The 17,660-nt window shown below is 40.3% G+C and overlaps 1 protein-coding gene across 1 annotated transcript in view; it reads left to right on the top strand.

Moving 5' to 3' along the window:
- Positions 1-17,660, top strand: part of LOC136324969 (cyclic AMP-dependent transcription factor ATF-7) — a 140,418-nt gene that overhangs the window by 23,334 nt on the left and 99,424 nt on the right. Inside the window, exons 2-3 of the mRNA XM_066258561.1 lie at positions 5,493-5,561; positions 10,005-10,064. Coding sequence (XP_066114658.1) covers positions 5,514-5,561; positions 10,005-10,064 — 108 coding nt within the window. The 5' untranslated portion in view covers positions 5,493-5,513. The remainder of the gene's footprint in view (positions 1-5,492; positions 5,562-10,004; positions 10,065-17,660) is intronic.

Below are 17,660 nucleotides of genomic sequence, written 5' to 3' on the forward strand. Positions count from 1 at the left end.
GTCTGTCCCTCCCCTGCCCCCCCCCCCAAGAAAGGAAAAGAAATAATTTCATTGCGCTGGCCGGATAGCTCAGTTGGTTAGACTACAGTGGTTGGCAAACCGTGGCTTGCAAGCCACATGCATCTCTTTGGCCCTTTGAGTGTGGCTCTTCCACAAAATACCACATGTGGGAGCTGCCTCGATAAGGAATGTACCTACCTATATAGTTTAAGTTTAAAAAATTTGGCTCTCAAAAGAAATTTCAATCGTTGTACTATTGATATTTGGCTCTGTTGATTAATGAGTTTGCTGATCACTGGTAGAGCATCGTCTCAAAGCCCAGATGTTGCTGGTTCGATTCTCAATCAGGGCACATATAGGAATAGCTTGATGTTCCTGTCTCTCTCTACCTCCTCTCTCACTGAAATAAATTTTAAAAACAGGGAAAGCCTGACCAGGTAGTGACACAGTGGATAGAGCATTGGACTGGGATGTGGAGGACCCAGGTTTGAAACCCTAAGGTTGTCAGCTTGAGCGCAGGCTCATCTGGTTGGAGCAAGGCTCCCAGCTTGAGCCCAAGGTCACTGACTTGAGCAACTTGGTCTGCTGTAGCCCGCTGGGTCAGGACACATATGAGAAAGCAATCAGTGAACAACTAAGGTGCCACAACGAAGAATTGATGCTTTTCATCTATCTCTTACTTTCTGTCTGTCCCTATCTGTCTCTCTCTGTCCCTGTCACACACACACACACACACACACACACACACACACACACACAAAAGGAAAGAGGATTTAAGTATCATTTTAAATAAATAAATAAATAAATAATCACATTAAAGCCAGGTCTAGAGAACTGATTCTTTGAACCTCAGTGACTGATTGCATCTTTTTTTCTTTTTTTTCTTTTCATTTTCCCAAAGCTGGAAACGGGGAGGCAGTCAGACAGACTCCTGGCCCGACCGGGATCCACCCGGCGTGCCCACTAAGGGGCGATGCTCTGCCCCTCTGGGGTGTCGCTCTGTTGCATCCAGAGCCATTCTAGCGCCTTAGGCAGAGGCCACAGAGCCATCCTCAGAGCCCGGGCCATCTTTGCTCCAATGGAGCCTTGGCTGCAGGAGGGGAAGAGAGAGACAGAGAGGAAGGAGAGGGGGAGAGGTGGAGAAGCAGATGGATGCTTCTCCTGTGTGCCTTGGCTGGGAATCAATCCCAGGACTCCTGTACGCCAGGCCGACGCTCTACCACTGAGCCAACCGGCCAGGGCCTGATTGCATCTTAATTTTGTTAAAAAGAAACAAACAAAAAACAATGAAAAGAAGGTCAATAGAAAGGTACACATATATAGAGAATCAATTTTTTTATTTGCACATTGACCATTTTAAGTTATACTTCTAGCTCTGACAAACTATTTAACATTGATTTTATTAAATTATCCAGTTATTAAAACTCATTCTCTGAGTCTTGGAATTTCTTCAATTCCCTCCCAGCATTCAGATAACTTTTTTGAGTAAATACTAATTTTTATCATTTATGCATTCTGCTGACTTGAGTACATGAGCCTTTTCCTTGGCAGACGCAGCCTTTTTTTTTAAATTTTTTAATTTTAATTTTTATTTTTTAGATTTTATTTATTCATTTTAGAGAGGGGAGAGAGAGAGAGAGAGAGAGAAGGGGGGAGGAGCAGAAAGCATCAACTCCCATATGTGCCTTGACCAGGCAAACCCAGGGTTTTGAACCTGCAACCTCAGCGTTTCCAGGTTGACAGACACAGCCTTTTTATGCATCCTTGTTTTCCCGTTCTAAGATCTCCACTGAAAGCATCTCACTTCCCCTTAGAGATATCTCTAAATATATTTCCCTTGCCTGTCATTTATTGCTTAGTTCTATAAAATGCTTGAGTTTCAAGCACTTGAAGATCAAGAAGCAGATGACAGATGTTAGTGCCATGGCCAAACACGTGGTCAACTTTGTCAAACAGTCCAGTTACAAATGGTTGTGAGTTAAATTCTAGTGAGTGGCAGCATCATTGTTCAAGATTTCACCTTTTCTCTCAATCTGTTTATATTACAGAGATGTGTTGCTTTCTGGTTTTGAGAGGGCATCAATTTGACCTCTCATAATTAGCAATTTTTTAAAAAAGTAGGAAGTAGAAATAAGCAGTGGCATTCATTATGTAGCAATTGATGCAGCAGACTGGGGGTGAAGGAGAAATATCTTTAAAATGTTAGTTGGAAAAAATTTTTTAATTAATTTATTTTTACAGGAACAGAGAGAGTCAGAGAGAGGGATAGATAGGGACAGACAGACAGGAACGGAGAGAGATGAGAAGCATCAATCATCAGTTTCTCGTTGAGACACCTTTGTTGTTCATTGATTGCTTTCTCATATGTGCCTTGACTGGGGGGCCTCAGCAGAGGGAGTAACCTCTTGCTTGAGCCAGAGACCCTGAACACAAGCTGGCGAGCTTTTTACTCAAGCCAGATGAGCCCACGCTCAAGCTGGAGATCTCTGGGTCTCGAACCTGGGTCCTTCCACATCCCAGTCTGATGCTCCATCCACTGTGCCACCGCCTGGTCAGGTGTTAGTTGGAAATTTTTTTTTTTTTTTAAACAGTCTTTTTTAAAATTTTTATTTATTTATTCATTTTAGAGAGGAGAGGGAGAGACAGAGAGAGAGAGAGAGGAGAGACAGAGAGAGAGAAGGGGGGAGGAGCTGGAAGCATCAACTCCCATATGTGCCTTGACCGGGCAAGCCCAGGGTTTTGAGCCGGCAACCTCAGCATTTCCAGGTCAACGCTTTATCCACTGCGCCACCACAGGTCAGGCCTAGTTGGAAATTTTTTAAAGTACTAAAGCATCATTATTGTTGAATATTTTTTTAAAAAGACAAATCATTTTTAAAGTGAAAAGCAACAATGATTGAAAAGAAAAGGGACAAGAGATTGAGGGAATGATTCAAGATTAATTGTGGCTATTTAAGAAAGAGGGCCTTCTTCCACCCATTGTGATCTTCCTTTGGTGAAAATGGCAAACGAAAGCCAGCAAATTGGGAAGGAAGCAGGAAATCCTAGTGACTGTCAGATTAGAATATTTAAGAGCCATGAAAATGCATGCTTCTGTTACATTTTAATGCTTTCCCTTCCCCCAACTTGTTTTTGCCCCACCCCCTTTAAGTTATTTTGGAAAGTTATGATTTTTCATCTGTTTCCTAGTAGGGATGCAATCAAATAAAATTTGGAAGGCATATATTGTGATGTGACTGTGCAAAACCAGGTTAAATTATGAACTTTGTGATTTGGAGGAAACCGTTTCAGAATTTATTTAATCACTTCCTCTGTCAATGCTGCCTCACTCCTCAGCCAGGGAGAGCCCTTTTCCTCTGTTAGGTAGAAAGCTGAAAAAACAGCCTCAAATAACAGAACAAAGGCAAAAATAAGGAATCCTGTTTGGTCCTTGTATTTATCTCTTCTATTCCTTGTAGTTTACTTCCTGTTTGAAAATTAGTTCAAGGACCTCGTTGAAATAGAATTCTTATTTTGTGATTATATTAGGAAAGCAGGTTCCGGTATTAGGAAGTGAAAACTCTCTCCAGCACAGCAGTTGTAGGATTTTTCTGGAGATAAATTGCTTTCCAGAAATGCTCTTGAGTTTCAGCCATAATGACCTTGGTCTTCGCATTTATGTACTTGTATTTATTTTCTGCATTATATTGTTCCAGAAAGTGCTAAAAAAATCACGTATTTAAAACCAACCAACCAATCAACCAGAAAACCCCCTTGTCCTGGGGCTGTGTGAAGAAGAATAAAGCTCTCGTTTTCCCAGTGCCTAGTCATCAGCTTGAGCTGGTCTCTCTTAGGAACACAATTTATTGAAGCAGTTTATCCTAGCTAAACGTGATATAAATCTGTGTACACCTATGTACATACAGGCTCTCTTCCATTACAGCAACAATGCTGTAGCATTGGTTTCTTCATAGTTAGACCCTGTTCTTATCACACTGAATGTTGACTAAGACGCCCTTTCTATTTTACATGCACCCCACGATTTTAAACACCAATTAGTTGTACAATTACTGATCAGACCTCTAGAAATACTGGTTTCCAACCCCAGAGTGAGTCTTAAGAGAGTCAAAGAGACATTACCTAACTATCCTCTGAGTTTTAGGCAGGCTTTTCTGATTACCAGATCTAGTCTATGACTTTTAACATTTTATTTTAACACAGGCCTGACTGACATTAACCTGACATTTTGGTTTATCTCCAAGATAAAAAGGTGGAATTTGGTTATAATTCTGAAGGCATTTCTAGACATATTCAAATTGTAGTTCTTTCTCTATCACCTTCTCTTGTTCATATTCTTTCATATACCTTTTTTTCTTATAGAAGGATGTTTGAAAATGTCCTTTAAGAGTTCTTCTTATAAAGACTGTTTTTGTGTCTCCTCCTTTTATTTTCCACTCTTTCAAAATACTGTTTTATCTTTTTTTTTACATGTCTAATTTTTATCCATCTCCACTCTATTTTTATTTCTAGGAGAGATAGGAGAAATTTCCCCCCAATGCATTCATATTGGAGTTATTGTTCTTTGACAAAGAATTTTGATCAGCATTGCAAGAGTTCGTTTTAATAATTAAAAAACAAATTCTTCAGAGAAATAGAGAGGATGGATGGTGATGCCTTTTAGTGCCATTTCTTTATCCCCTGCAGCAGCACACATCTGTTGGCTGCAACCGAACAGCCCAAGAACTCTGGCTGAGAACAGTACAAACAGCCGGAACATACTCACCCAGTAAACCTCCAAAGAGTCGACATTTGTTTTATTGCTGCTTTTAAAAACCTAGCCATAAATAGAATCAGAGGGGGAAGGGCCCCAATATTTTTCCATTTGCCACAGACGATTGGTGGGGGGAGAGGGAGGCTCCCAGTGGGGAGAGAAGGTTTTTATTTTTATTTTTTACTAATGAAAATCATTTCCCGTGTAGCCCAATAGGATGGGTGCTTTGTTTTCTTTGGCAATAATCTGGGATAAACGGTCCTTGCCAACCATCTCCTAGTTTATACACCAGGGAGCTAGATTATAGCCCTGTAAAATGGAGTACCCCTCCTATAATTCCTTAATTAATTAAATGACAAATTTTGGTCATCTCCAGTTCAGAAATATGGCTTCCGCATCGAGCGTTTAGTGGATTTATTGACATAGAGAACTGCACTGGTTGTAATTCAGCAGACTGGAGAAGTGTGTTATATACTGTAGCAGAAAGAGGGAAAAATCTAGCAAAAGATTTGAAATTCCTTGACTATTTAGGTCTAAATATTTCTAATTAAAAGTTTCAACTGAGGCACAGTCGATCATATGCCACCCTGTCTAATGTGTCTCCCCAAAGTAGCCTGTGTTTATAGCTTTGATCAATGGCATTCTTGGAACACCTGTTTCTAGGCTTGATATTTTTGAAGCACTTTTTTTTTTAACTCTAGCATATTTAACATAACTTTTCCCCCTACATCTTCCTCCTCAGCTCTGCTCTGCTATATGAAATATGGGAGACGACAGACCATTTGTGTGCAATGCCCCGGGCTGTGGACAGGTACGTTTACAATATACTTTATTGTGAATGTCTTGTTGTGAATCAAAGTGGCTGTTTTATCACTAAGGCAAAGAGTTTAAAGCTGGTATTTTACGTGATCACTGGAGGTAATCAGATCAGAGGATTTGCAGTGTGTAAATCCAAGTTATGAGGAAGTGTAGGCACCCTTACCGTAATGAAATCTGCCTTGCTCTCTTTCATATTGTTATTCTGCTGGTGTTATTTTCCCCAGCACAGTGTTGAAGAATACATGTTGCTCTCTCCTTTCTAAACCTATCCATCTAAACACAAAGCAAGTTAGAAATCTCTTGTCTTCAATCATGGATGTAAGAGTCATCTTTATATATTTGGACAGGCAGCTGAAAACACACCCATTCATTGTTAACCTCAATTTGCCAAAGTCTATTTGAATTTTTTAAATTAAAAAAAAATGTTTCTTTTGACTATTGATCCAGAAAATCACTGTTAGCAGCCAAGGCAAGTTATCTATCCAGAAAAGATAAATCCAACGTAGAACCTGAGATCTCACAGCAATATAAAAATTACAAGACTTCTCAACTGTTTTTGTGCTACCATGTTATTGTTTACAGATGTGTGCAATATGTGTCAGATATTTTTCATCATAGACTTTCTTAATAAAGTAATTTTTTTGAAACTGCCTCCCCCCCCCCATTTTGCACCTTCTTAACTCTTCTTCCTAGACTCTCTACCTCCGTGTTCTACAAAAGATGAAGAAAGGAATACAAAGAAGTTTCATGAATTGATTTTATGGAACCTGAGGGGCTGAATTTCTGTTTCGTTAGAAATATGTCATGTGACTGTCCAGTGACACTTACTGGTGGTATGTGAGATTGCAGACTAGTTCTATTAAACATTGAAAATACTTAGACAAAAAGAATAGAGAGCGTCGGCCTGGCGTGCGGGGACCCGGGTTCGATTACCGGCCAGGGCACATAGGAGAAGCGCCCATTTGCTTCTCTACCCCCCCCCCCCTTCCTCTCTGTCTCTCTCTTCCCCTCCCGCAGCCAAGGCTCCATTGGAGCAAAGATGGCCTGGGCACTGGGGATGGCTCCTTGGCCTCTGCCGCAGGTGCTAGAGTGGCTCTGGTCGCGGCACAGCGACGCCCCGGAGGGGCAGAGCATCGCTCCCTGGTGGGCAGAGCATCGCCCCTGGTGGGCGTGCCGGATGGATCCTGGTCGGGCGCATGCAGGAGTCTGTCTGACTGTCTCTCCCCATTTCCAGCTTCAGAAAAATGCCAAAAAAAAAAAAAAAAAGAATAGAGAGTTAAATTCCAGAAATTACTAAGAATTGGAATTTGAGCCCTGGCCAGACAGCTTGGTGGGTTATAGCAGTGGTCCCAACCCCTGGGCCGTGGACCGGTACTGGTCCGTGGGCCATTTGGAACCGGTCCGCAGAGAAAGGATAAATATAACTTACATTATTTCTGGTTTTTTTATATTTAAGTCTGAACGATGTTTTATTTTTTAAAAATGACCAGATTCCCTCTGTTACATCTGTCTAAGACTCACTCTTGATGCTTGTCTTGGTCATGTAATACATTTATCTGTCCCACCCTAAAGGCTGGTCCGTGAAAATATTTTCGACATTAAACCGGTCCGTGGCCCAAAAATGTTTGGGAACCACTAGGTTAGAGCGTCATTCCACTGTACAAAAGTTGCCAGTTCAATCCCTAGTCAGGGCACATACAGAAACAGATAGATGTTTCTGTCTGTCTCTCTCTCCTTCCCTTTCTCGCTCTCTAAAATCAATAGATGAAAAGTAAAACAAAAAAATAAATGTGCAAAAACTCAATAATTATTTAAAAAAGAGAATTGGAATTTGAGAGCTGGATGAAATGGGGGTTGTGACGAGAAATGGGCAGAAGGAGGATTTCAAATTCAAGTAAATGCTGAAAATTTCAGAAAAGACTTAAAAAGTATTCTGAAGTATTCAGCATTGTAAGGTGTATTTCCTTCCTTGCCAAAATTTTTAGCTTTATTGTTGACTGAATGTTTTCCCCATGTGGTTTATATTTTATTTTTTTTACAATAGAAACCACTTTGGAAAATAGGGTAAATTTGTTTCACTTTTCAGACTACCTTATCGAAGTACATATCTGAACCTGATCCCTCCAAATTTTTGTGTGAATTTATTGATGAGAGTATTTAATGTGACTCCCATAACTAATACCTGGTACCTTTCTTATTTTCTCCTTTACTTTAAAAATATATATTTTTAGTGAAAAGACTAATTTTTCTCATACTTACATTTATTTTTCTTCATTGTCTGTTTAAGCTGCTCAATGCCCGTAACTCTTCTTTTTTTTTATTTTTATTTTTACAAACCCTTTTGTCGAGGGCTAACTTTCAATAGATCGCAGCAAGGAAGCTACTCTGCTGTGTACGAAACTCCGACCCAGAAGCAGGTCGTCTATGAATGGTTTAGCACCACCCGTAACCCTTCTTATATGTTATATGCTTAAAACCACCCAGACAGGGACTTAAAGAAATAAAAATGGATGACTTAAATAAAAGAATACATGGGAAAAGCATCTCTTAAGCTCTCTGAGGAAGAAAGATCTGAATAGTGTTTCTTCAGGCTGTCTCATTAGAAAGGAGTAGTTTTCATTGAACTATAAGAGCTCACAGAAGGGTCTTGTGTTTGTTTCTTTGTGTTTGTTTTGCATTTTGGACTAGAGGTAGGAAAACAGTAGGTACTTTTTACTTTGGTTCCTTCTTATATTGTTCCTTCTTATATTCTGTTTACTAAACCTTTTTCTTCACCTAATTCTCCCTCCCAGTTCTGAATTGTTGGTATTTTGGTTATTAGGATTTATTATAACGTCCTAAAGACTTTTTTCCCTCAGTGAGTGCAGAACTCAGGGAGACTGCTGCCTTCTTTTTCCTTGTTTTCGTAGAACAAGGATAGAAAGCTACAACTTAAGGCTTTGAAGGTAGCGAGATTTTTTTTACCTTCTTACATACTTAAACTTTATGATTAGGTGAGATTATAGTTCTTTAGTTATATTCTAGTCTCCTTTTAAGTTTTTCCCATTATTGGTAACAAAGACCTATAAAGTGGGATCCCTGCAGGATGCACTGATATATGAAATAGTGAAAATTTGACTGGCCTGTGGTGGTGCACTGGGTAAAGCATCGACCTGGAACACTGAGGTCGCTAGATCAGAACCTGGGCTTGCCTGGTCAGGGCACATACAGGAAGCAACTACTATGGGTTGATGCTTCTTGCTTCTCTCCCTCTCCCCCTCCTTTTCTCCCTAAAAATCAATAAATTAAAAATAAAAATAAAGAAGTGAAATAGTGAAAATCTGGCAGAGAAGGCATATTTGGCACCATAAACTACCCTTTGCCTGTCCTCCAACTTCCTTATATCCCTTGAAAATGGTTTCATTCTGGAGCTACCTTGATTCCTTCAAGCTATTTATAGTCCACTGTCATTGATTCAAATTCTTTATTCCAGAAATGGTAGAATAATAAGAAAGTGATATAAGTCCCAGGAAAGGTAGTAAGGACCATGATAATTTTAGCTAGGTCTAGTTTAGAAGTTAATGCTATAGAACTCTCAAAAATCGGTGGCTTTACCAGTTAGAGGAAGAAAGAATGAAAGCAAATTATAATTCAGGAGACTGATCCTTAAAAACCAACCCACAGACAAAACTATAGGGGTCTTGCATTATTTCAATATGTGTTGCCTGCCCAGGCTATACCACATGTACCCCAAAACTCAGAAAACATGTTATGCCTTAATATTAGGGGAAGGTGAAAGGAAAATTCACCTAAAATAGACTAGTGGATTATACTCTTCACCATATAATCAAAACCACTGCGCTTTCAATGGATACATAAACATGTTTTGGTTGCTAGGTCTTTAATGGCTATTATTTTTGGATTCTGTTCATGATCCACTTCCCAAGAGTACGTCTGAAGTAACACAGCTGAGTTCTAAATATGCTGCCTGTACTTTTTTTTTTAAAGATGATGGCTGCTAAAGGTTGTGTTCTTTGCATTCTTATCTGAAAAGACAGATAATAGGGTTTTTTGAGGCTTTTCATCCCTTTTCTCCTTTTGAAGCTCTCTTTCTCTTGAGACCTCCTTGCCCTCATGAAGAGGATTTCAAGGAATTCAGTATTTCTGCTAATACCTCTCTGTGGAATGTGGCAGCAGTAGTAGTTTATAGAGCTGCCTCCAAAGAATGGGTTAGTGTTGGTAAGGCAGTCATGCCGCAGATTCCCTGTGGCAAAGGGCTGGTTGAATTGTGTGGATTTTTTTTTTTTTATTCAGTGACAGAGAGAGAGTCAGAGAGAGGGATAGATAGGGACATACAGACAGGAACGGAGAGAGATGAGAAGCATCAATCATCAGTTTTTCATTGCGACACCTTGGTTGTTCATTGATTGCTTTCTCATATGTGCCTTGACCGCAGGCCTTCAGCAGACCGAATAACCTCTTGCTCGAGCCAGCGACCTTGGGTCCAACCAAGCTGGTGAGTTCTGCTCAAACCAGATGAGCCCGCGCTCAAGCTGGCGACCTCAGGGTCTCGAACCTGGGTCCTCAGCACTGCGCCACCGCCTGGTCAGGCAAATTGTATGGATTTTTGGTGTTTATAAGATAGCATAAATATATTTTAAAACATGACTATAAAATGGTTTTGTCTATGTGTTACTGTTAAAATAATAGAAATATAGTTTGATTCCGAATCTAGCAAATCTTGTAGGTTCTTTTTTTTTTTTTTTTTTTTTTTTACAGAGGCAGAGATAGACAGGGACAGACAGGAATGGAGAGAGATGAGAAGCGTCAATCATCAGTTTCTCATTGCGAGTTGCGACTTCTTAGTTGTTCATTGATTGCTTTCTCACATGAGCCAGGGACCTTGGGTCCAAGCTGGTGAGCTCTTTGCTCAAGCCAGATGAGCCCACGCTCAAGCTGGCGACCTCGGGGTCTTGAACCTGGGTCCTTCTGCATCCCAGTCCGACGCTCTATCCACTGCGCCACCACCTGGTCAGGCAAATCTTGTAGGTTCTTAATGCTTTGGGGGGCACTTTTATTTGAAGATGGATTATAAACTTCTATTATATGTAAAAGTAGGAAAAATTACTATGTATCTGTGAGTAATCTTGAATTTGAGATGTTATTGAATGAAGATGCAGTTAGATAACTTACCTTTTGAATGCTTTTTGTGTGTGTGTGTGTGTGTATTTTTCTGAAGCTGGAAACGGGGAGAGACAGTCAGACAGACTCCCGCATGCTCCCGACCAGGATCCACCCGGCACGCCCACCAGGGACGATGCTCTGCCCCTCCGGGGCATCGCTCTGCCGCGACCAGAGCCACTCTAGCACCTGGGGCAGAGGCCAAGGAGCCATCCCCAGCGCCCGGGCCATCTTTGCTCCAATGGAGCCTTGGCTGCGGGAGGGGAAGAGAGAGACAGAGAGGAATGGGGGGGGGGGGTGGAGAAGCAAATGGGCGCTTCTCCTATGTGCCCTGGCCAGGAATCGAACCCGGGTCCCCACACGCCAGGCCGACGCTCTACTGCTGAGCCAACCAGCCAGGGCCTTGAATGCTTTTTGTCCAGTTTTTATTATCAAGAGTCAACCAATTCCATATTTCTAGACCTCTCAAGCATGGACACTGGTTTGTATTTCAAATTATTCATTAAAAATGTTTTTATTAATTTTTAGAGAGAGAGAAACATCAATTTGTTGTTTCATGTATTTATGCATTCATTGGTTGATTCTTGTATATGCCCTAACTGGGGATCAAAATCACAACTTTGGCGTGTTGGGACAATGCTCTAACCAACTAAGCTACTTGGCTAGGGCCAAATTATTCATATTTAAGTAGTCCTCTGTTTACTAAAATCAAGTCTTTGAGCAGAAATTGGTTATAATAAACTTATTACCTAGAATGTCTATTTCCTTAAGAACAGGAACACATTTCCTATGAGGAGACACTAAATGCATAGTTACTATCATCCCATTATTGGTCATTGAGAAAGATTTCTGTCATAATCACTCTCTATCAACTCTGTCCTTTTAAGGAAAAAGCTTTTGATTATTTCTCTGTCCACTGTGACCATGAGGGGCTGCTATTCTTTTTTTTTTCCTCCTCTGAGGATATCTACTATTATATTTTTTCTTCTCCCAGAGGACATTTAGGTACAAGTTGGAATCCTGTTCATACCTTTCTTAGACATGAAACATGTAGGTAGCTAGCTCATAGAACTCCACAGCCTGTTTTTCCTTTCTAAGGCCAAAAATAGCAGTAGAGCCCAGTTGTGGTGGGACTGAGGGCAGCTTCTTGTACCTCCTTATCTTGTCTTATAGTAGGAATAATGTTTATGATGCTGTAGTCCAGACTTCACTTGGCATTTAACCAGCCTCCAATGCTGTTTATTGCTTTGTATGCTCTGGCTCCATGCATATTATCCCTTAAATCTCTATTGTTCTTTAATATATGAGGCAACAAATTGCTTTCATGATTGGTTAAATGCTGGCGTGCTACAAAGGTATATGTTATATTGCCTATATAACACAAATCTATAGAGATTATTCCTGTTATTCTAGCCTTCCCATTAAATGGGCCATACTGGTACTTACTATTGGACTCTAGATTTTTAATTCTATCCCTTTGGCAAGTTTCCCCATTACCTGGCATTAGCCAAAAGAAAAGCAAGGAATAATGGGTTGATGCTGATTACTGATTCTTCATGTTAAGGGAGCATGAATAATCAGAAAATAACAAGGGAAGAAATGGCTCTGGTAGGTAAACGCCATTTATGGTGGTATATACTATTTTTACATGCTTTGACAGGTGAGGACAGTTCAGGCAAACAAATAAGCCTTTCTTCCTCACCCCCTGCCAAGAGTTTAAAAAAATCCAAATTCTTAATTTAACAATTCATATTTCATTTAATAATTTATCCAGTTCTCATCTGGTAAGAGTGCCTGCATGCTGTCAGGCAGCTGAAAATACACTGTATTATACACAATTAGGCCAAATGCTAACCTTGTTTTTTGTAATAATATGTTGATTTTGCAGTAACTTTCAGTTCGCTCTGAATATGCTGCAGTTTTATGTAACCATATGATGGAAGTAGACTACTGTTATATGTAGATAAAATTGGGACTGGGATAAAAAAAAAAGTAGAGGTTTTAAGAACAAGGAATTAAAATACAAATTTATAAAGCTGGCATTCCTGACACTTGTTCTTAGAAACATGTGGTTGATTATTTTAGTTTTTCATGTTTTTATGTTACTAAAAGCATAGTAGAGTAAAAGCATCATTGCTCCAATTTGGAAAAAAGAAGTTGTATAAACCTAATTGGAGCTATACCCAAAAAATAAAATTAAGGTAAAAATAGCCAGTAAGTAATTCACTCCTGTTTTTCTTGGGTATGACTTAATATTTGGAAAGCAAGCCCAGAAACTGTTCTCAGAGCATTTCTGTTAGGAAAAAAAAAATCCTGTATGTTTGTATCTCAGTTCTCTAAATTAGGAGAGGGATTCTTTCTTAGTTCCTTCTTTTACAAATTCCCGAGGGTATAAAGTGCTTCCTGGGTCTGAGAGCATGTCCTTTATTACATAATTAATCCCTCATTTGCCACCCTTGAAAAACGACATATAGGTAAGTTGTTGACTTACAAAGTAGTGAGTGTCATCATTATATAGAATTCTTCATTCTTTTATCAAATACTCTTCCAGTTAATGCAGCAGATAGAAGAACAGCCAGTGTGCCCCCTCTCTCTATGGTTAGTGTGTTTCTTTAATGTAAATTGACTTGCTCGCTCAGCAGTCGCAATTTGAAGCCCTTGTTAGGGCCTACTCTGTATGTGGATTCATAAACATCTGTGTGTGTATCTATAGTGCTATATAAATAATAATAAGTAATCACCAGATGGCCTAAAACTGTTCCTCTGGACCCTCTGGGTATCGTGAAACTGTTAGTAAAGTCTTCTGGCGTTTTGCTGGTAAAAACTTGTCATAGATTTATTTTTTAAAAAAATTCAAACTCACAACTGGGTGTTTAGGACCAGATATTGCTCTCTGTGTTGTAAATATTTAACAGGTTTTGTACAATAACAAGTAAAAGCGCCATTACTAACCACACACAATGGCTACAGAGCTCTTGTTCCCTCCTGGCCATTTAGAAAGGAAACAAAATGCCAATAAATTGTGCATTATGAATCAGGTGCAAGAGGTGCTCTCTGAAAGCTCTTTCATAGGAGAAGAAAGAGAGCTACCGCATTCTGCTCAAAGGATGTAACTGGGCAAACTTAAGCTTTCTAACCATATGCCAGTGACTTAAATAAAACACAATGCCCCTTTTAAAGTGAACTTTATAATATAAGAAAAGCCCTTTGAGTTGGAATTTGGTCAGAGCCAGGTTTTGGTCTTGAGTCTTTTCAACCAAATGATAAACTCTTTTGAAAGGATTACAGTTGTGTTAGTAAACAGTCAAATTTTTGGTTATGTCTAAAAATTTCACATATATTATTTGTCAATATTGTTTATAAAGCAAAACATCTTTATTTTTGTCCTCCTTTTATTCATTTTGCTGTTGTTAAAAGGGTTGCATATTTATTTTTTGGGGAAAAATTTTTATTCTGGTCTTTGGCTTATACTTTTCTGTGTTATTTTTTATTTATTTATTTTTTTTTTGTATTTTTCTGAAGCTGGAAACGGGGAGAGACAGTCAGACAGACTCCCGCATGCGCCCGACCGGGATCCACCCGGCACGCCCACCAGGGGCGACGCTCTGCCCCTCTGGGGCGTCGCTTTGCCGCGACCAGAGCCACTCTAGCACCTGGGGCAGAGGCCAAGGAGCCATCCCCAGCGCCCGGGCCATCTTTGCTCCAATGGAGCCTCGGCTGCGGGAGGGGAAGAGAGAGACAGAGAGGAAGGAGGGGGTGGGGGGTGGAGAAGCAAATGGGCGCTTCTCCTATGTGCCCTGGCGGGGAATCGAACCCTGGTCCCCCGCACGCCAGGCCGATGCTCTACCGCTGAGCCAACCGGCCAGGGCTTTTCTGTGTTATTTTGCTATTACTTATTCCCTTGCTCCAGTACCTAATCTGGGGTACTTGCTCAGTATAGTAATGCATTTTTTTGTTTGTTTGTTTGTTTAAGTGAGAGGAGGGGAGATAGAGAGACAGACTCCTGCATGGCCCTGACTGTGATCCACCAGGCGACCTCCATCTGGGGCCGATGCTCTGCCCATCTTGAATCCATGCTTGCAACCGAGCTGTTTTTAGCGCCTGAGGCGGCATCCTCAGTGCCAGCATGCTCAAATCAATCAAGCCATGGCTGTGGGAGGGGGAAGAAAGAGAAAGAGTGAGAAGGGGGAGGGGAGGCAAAGCAAATGGTCACTTCTCCTGTGTCCTGACTGGGAATTGAACCTAGGACTTCCACACACCAGGTTGACGCTCTACCACTGAGACAGCCAACCAGGGCCAATAATGCATGTTTTAAAAATCAAAATAGCCTGACCTGTGGTGGCGCAGTGGATAAAGCGTCAACCTGGAAATGCTGAGGTTGCCGGTTCAAAACTCTAGGCTTGCCTGGTCAAGGCACATATGGGAGTTAATGCTTCCAGCTCCTCCCCCCTTCTCTCTCTCTCTCTTTCTCTCTCCCTCTCCTCTCTAAAATGAATAAAAAAATTTTAAAAAAATCAAAATATAAGTGATTGCCTCTAAGTCTTAGTCTCTGCATTGTTTATCATGACAAAAAGGTTTTAAACAAAAATTGGATATCTTATTATTTTTTTTTTTTTACAGATATAAGAGAAAGAGTCAGAGAGGGGAACAGATAGGGACAGACCGGAAGGGAGAGAGATGAGAAGCATCATTTCTTTGTTGTGGCACCTTAGTTGTTCATTGATTGCTTTCTTATATGTGCCTTGAGCAGGGGGGCTACAGCAGAGTGAGTGACCCCTTGCTTAAGCCAACAACCTTGGGCTTTAAACCAGCAACAGCTAGCGACCATGAGGTCATGTCTATGATCCCATGCTCAAGCCAGCGACCCCATGCTCAGGCCAGTGAACCTGTGCTCAAGCTGGCGACCTCAGGGTTTCAAACCTGGGTCCTTTGCATTCCAGTCCAATGCTCTATCCACTGTGCCACCTCATGGTCAGGTGGATATCTTAACTTTTAAGCCTAGTTTTCTTCTGTTTTTTTTTTTTTTGCTTTTTTTTTTTTTGAGGGTTGATTCTATTTAACCACTGAGTTATTGTCCTATAAATCATAGCACATGGCTGTTACTTCCAGGTTTGCATGTATAGAAAGCTTTTTTCTTTCAAAATCTCATCTTAAAGAAATAACATACAAACTCTGAGGGGAAAATACTGCTGTTGATAGATTGTTATAGATAGGTTTTGCTTTTTAAATTTTCTCAACAAAGTTATCAGGTTAAGGATAGGATTTCAGAAAAGAAAGAATCATGGGGAAAAGATGGAAGCACTGGAGTTTATCTCTTTGTAATAGTGCCTTTGTGTTTTTACTTTGAAATTTCTTTGTGCTGCGAACTACATACACTTCCTAAGATTGTGCTTTGATAAGAATCTGGGCTATTTGCAATTGTCATGTGAAAGTACAGAGAGAATGAGAATGAATTTTGTTAAATTAGCCCATTCTCAGTCTGGCACACCATGTGTGCCCTGTGTGGCTCCTGGTTCTGCTGGCAGATTGAAAAGCTGAACCAACTTCTGCTCTAAAGACTCAAATTGCCAGCCATTGTTCCAGCTTTTTCTTTTTAGGCTGATTTTTTTTTAATTTTTTTAAATTTTATTTATTCATTTTTAGAGAGGAGAGAGAGGGAGAGAGAGAGACAGAGAGGGAGAGAGAGGAGAGAGGAGGAGCTGGAAGCATCAACTCCCATATGTGCCTTGACCAGGCAAGCTCAGGGTTTCGATCCGGCGACCTCAGCATTTCCAGGTCGACGCTTTATCCACTGCGTCTCCACAGGTCAGGCCTATTCCAGCTTTTTTTTCCCTTTTTTAAAAAAGTTATTTATTTTAGTGAGGTGACATTGATAAAATTGTCTCTGTCACCTTCTAACTGGTTTTCTTTGTGTCCCTCTCCTCCACCAACCCCCTCCCTCTCCTCCCCCTGTAACCCCAACACTGTTGTCCATGTCTCTGAGTCTCATTTTTATGTCCCACCTATGTATGGAATCATATAGTTCTTAGTTTTTTTCTGATTTACTTATTTCGCTCAATATAATGTTATCAAGGTCCATCCATGTGGTTGTACATGATCCAATGTCATCACTTCTTATGGCTGAGTAGTATTCCGTAGTATATATGTACCAAAGCTTTTTAATCCACTTGTCCTCTGATGGACACTTGGGCTGTTTCCAGATCTTTGCTATTGTGAACAATGCTGCCATAAACATGGGGGTGCATTTCTTCTTTTCAAACAGTGCTATGGTGTTCTTGGGGTATATTCCTAACAGTGGTATAGCTGGGTCAAAAGGCAGTTCGATTTTTAATTTCTTGAGGAATCTCCATACTGTTTTCCACAGTGGCTGCACCAGTCTGCATTCCCACCAGCAGTGCAGGAAGGTTCCCTTTTCTCCACATCCTCACCAGCACTTATTCTGTGTTGTTTTGTTGATGAGCGCCATTCTGACTGGTGTGGGGTGATATCTCATTGTGGTTTTAATTTGCATTTCTCTAATGATTAGTGATGTTGAGCATTTTTTCATATGCCTGTTGACCATCTGTATGTCCTCTTTGGAGAAGTGTCTATTCATTTCTTTTGCCCATTTTTGGATTGGATTGTTTGTCTTCCTGGTATTAAGTTTTACAAGTTCTTTATAAATTTTGGTTATTAACCCCTTATCAGACACATTGTCAAATAATATATTCTCCCATTGTGTAGTTTGTCTTTTTATGCTGTTCTTATTGTCTTTAGCTGTGCAGAAGCTTTTTAGTTTGATAAAGTCCCATTTGTTTATCCTGTCTTTTATTTCACTTGCCTGTGGAGACAAATCGGCAAACATATTGCTGCAAGAGATGTCAGAGAGCTTACTGCCTATGTTTTCTTCTAAGATGTTTATGGTTTTACGGCTTACATTTAAGTCTTTTAT

This window comes from Saccopteryx bilineata, chromosome 2, assembly GCF_036850765.1.
Source record: "Saccopteryx bilineata isolate mSacBil1 chromosome 2, mSacBil1_pri_phased_curated, whole genome shotgun sequence".
Lineage (NCBI taxonomy): Eukaryota > Metazoa > Chordata > Mammalia > Chiroptera > Emballonuridae > Saccopteryx > Saccopteryx bilineata.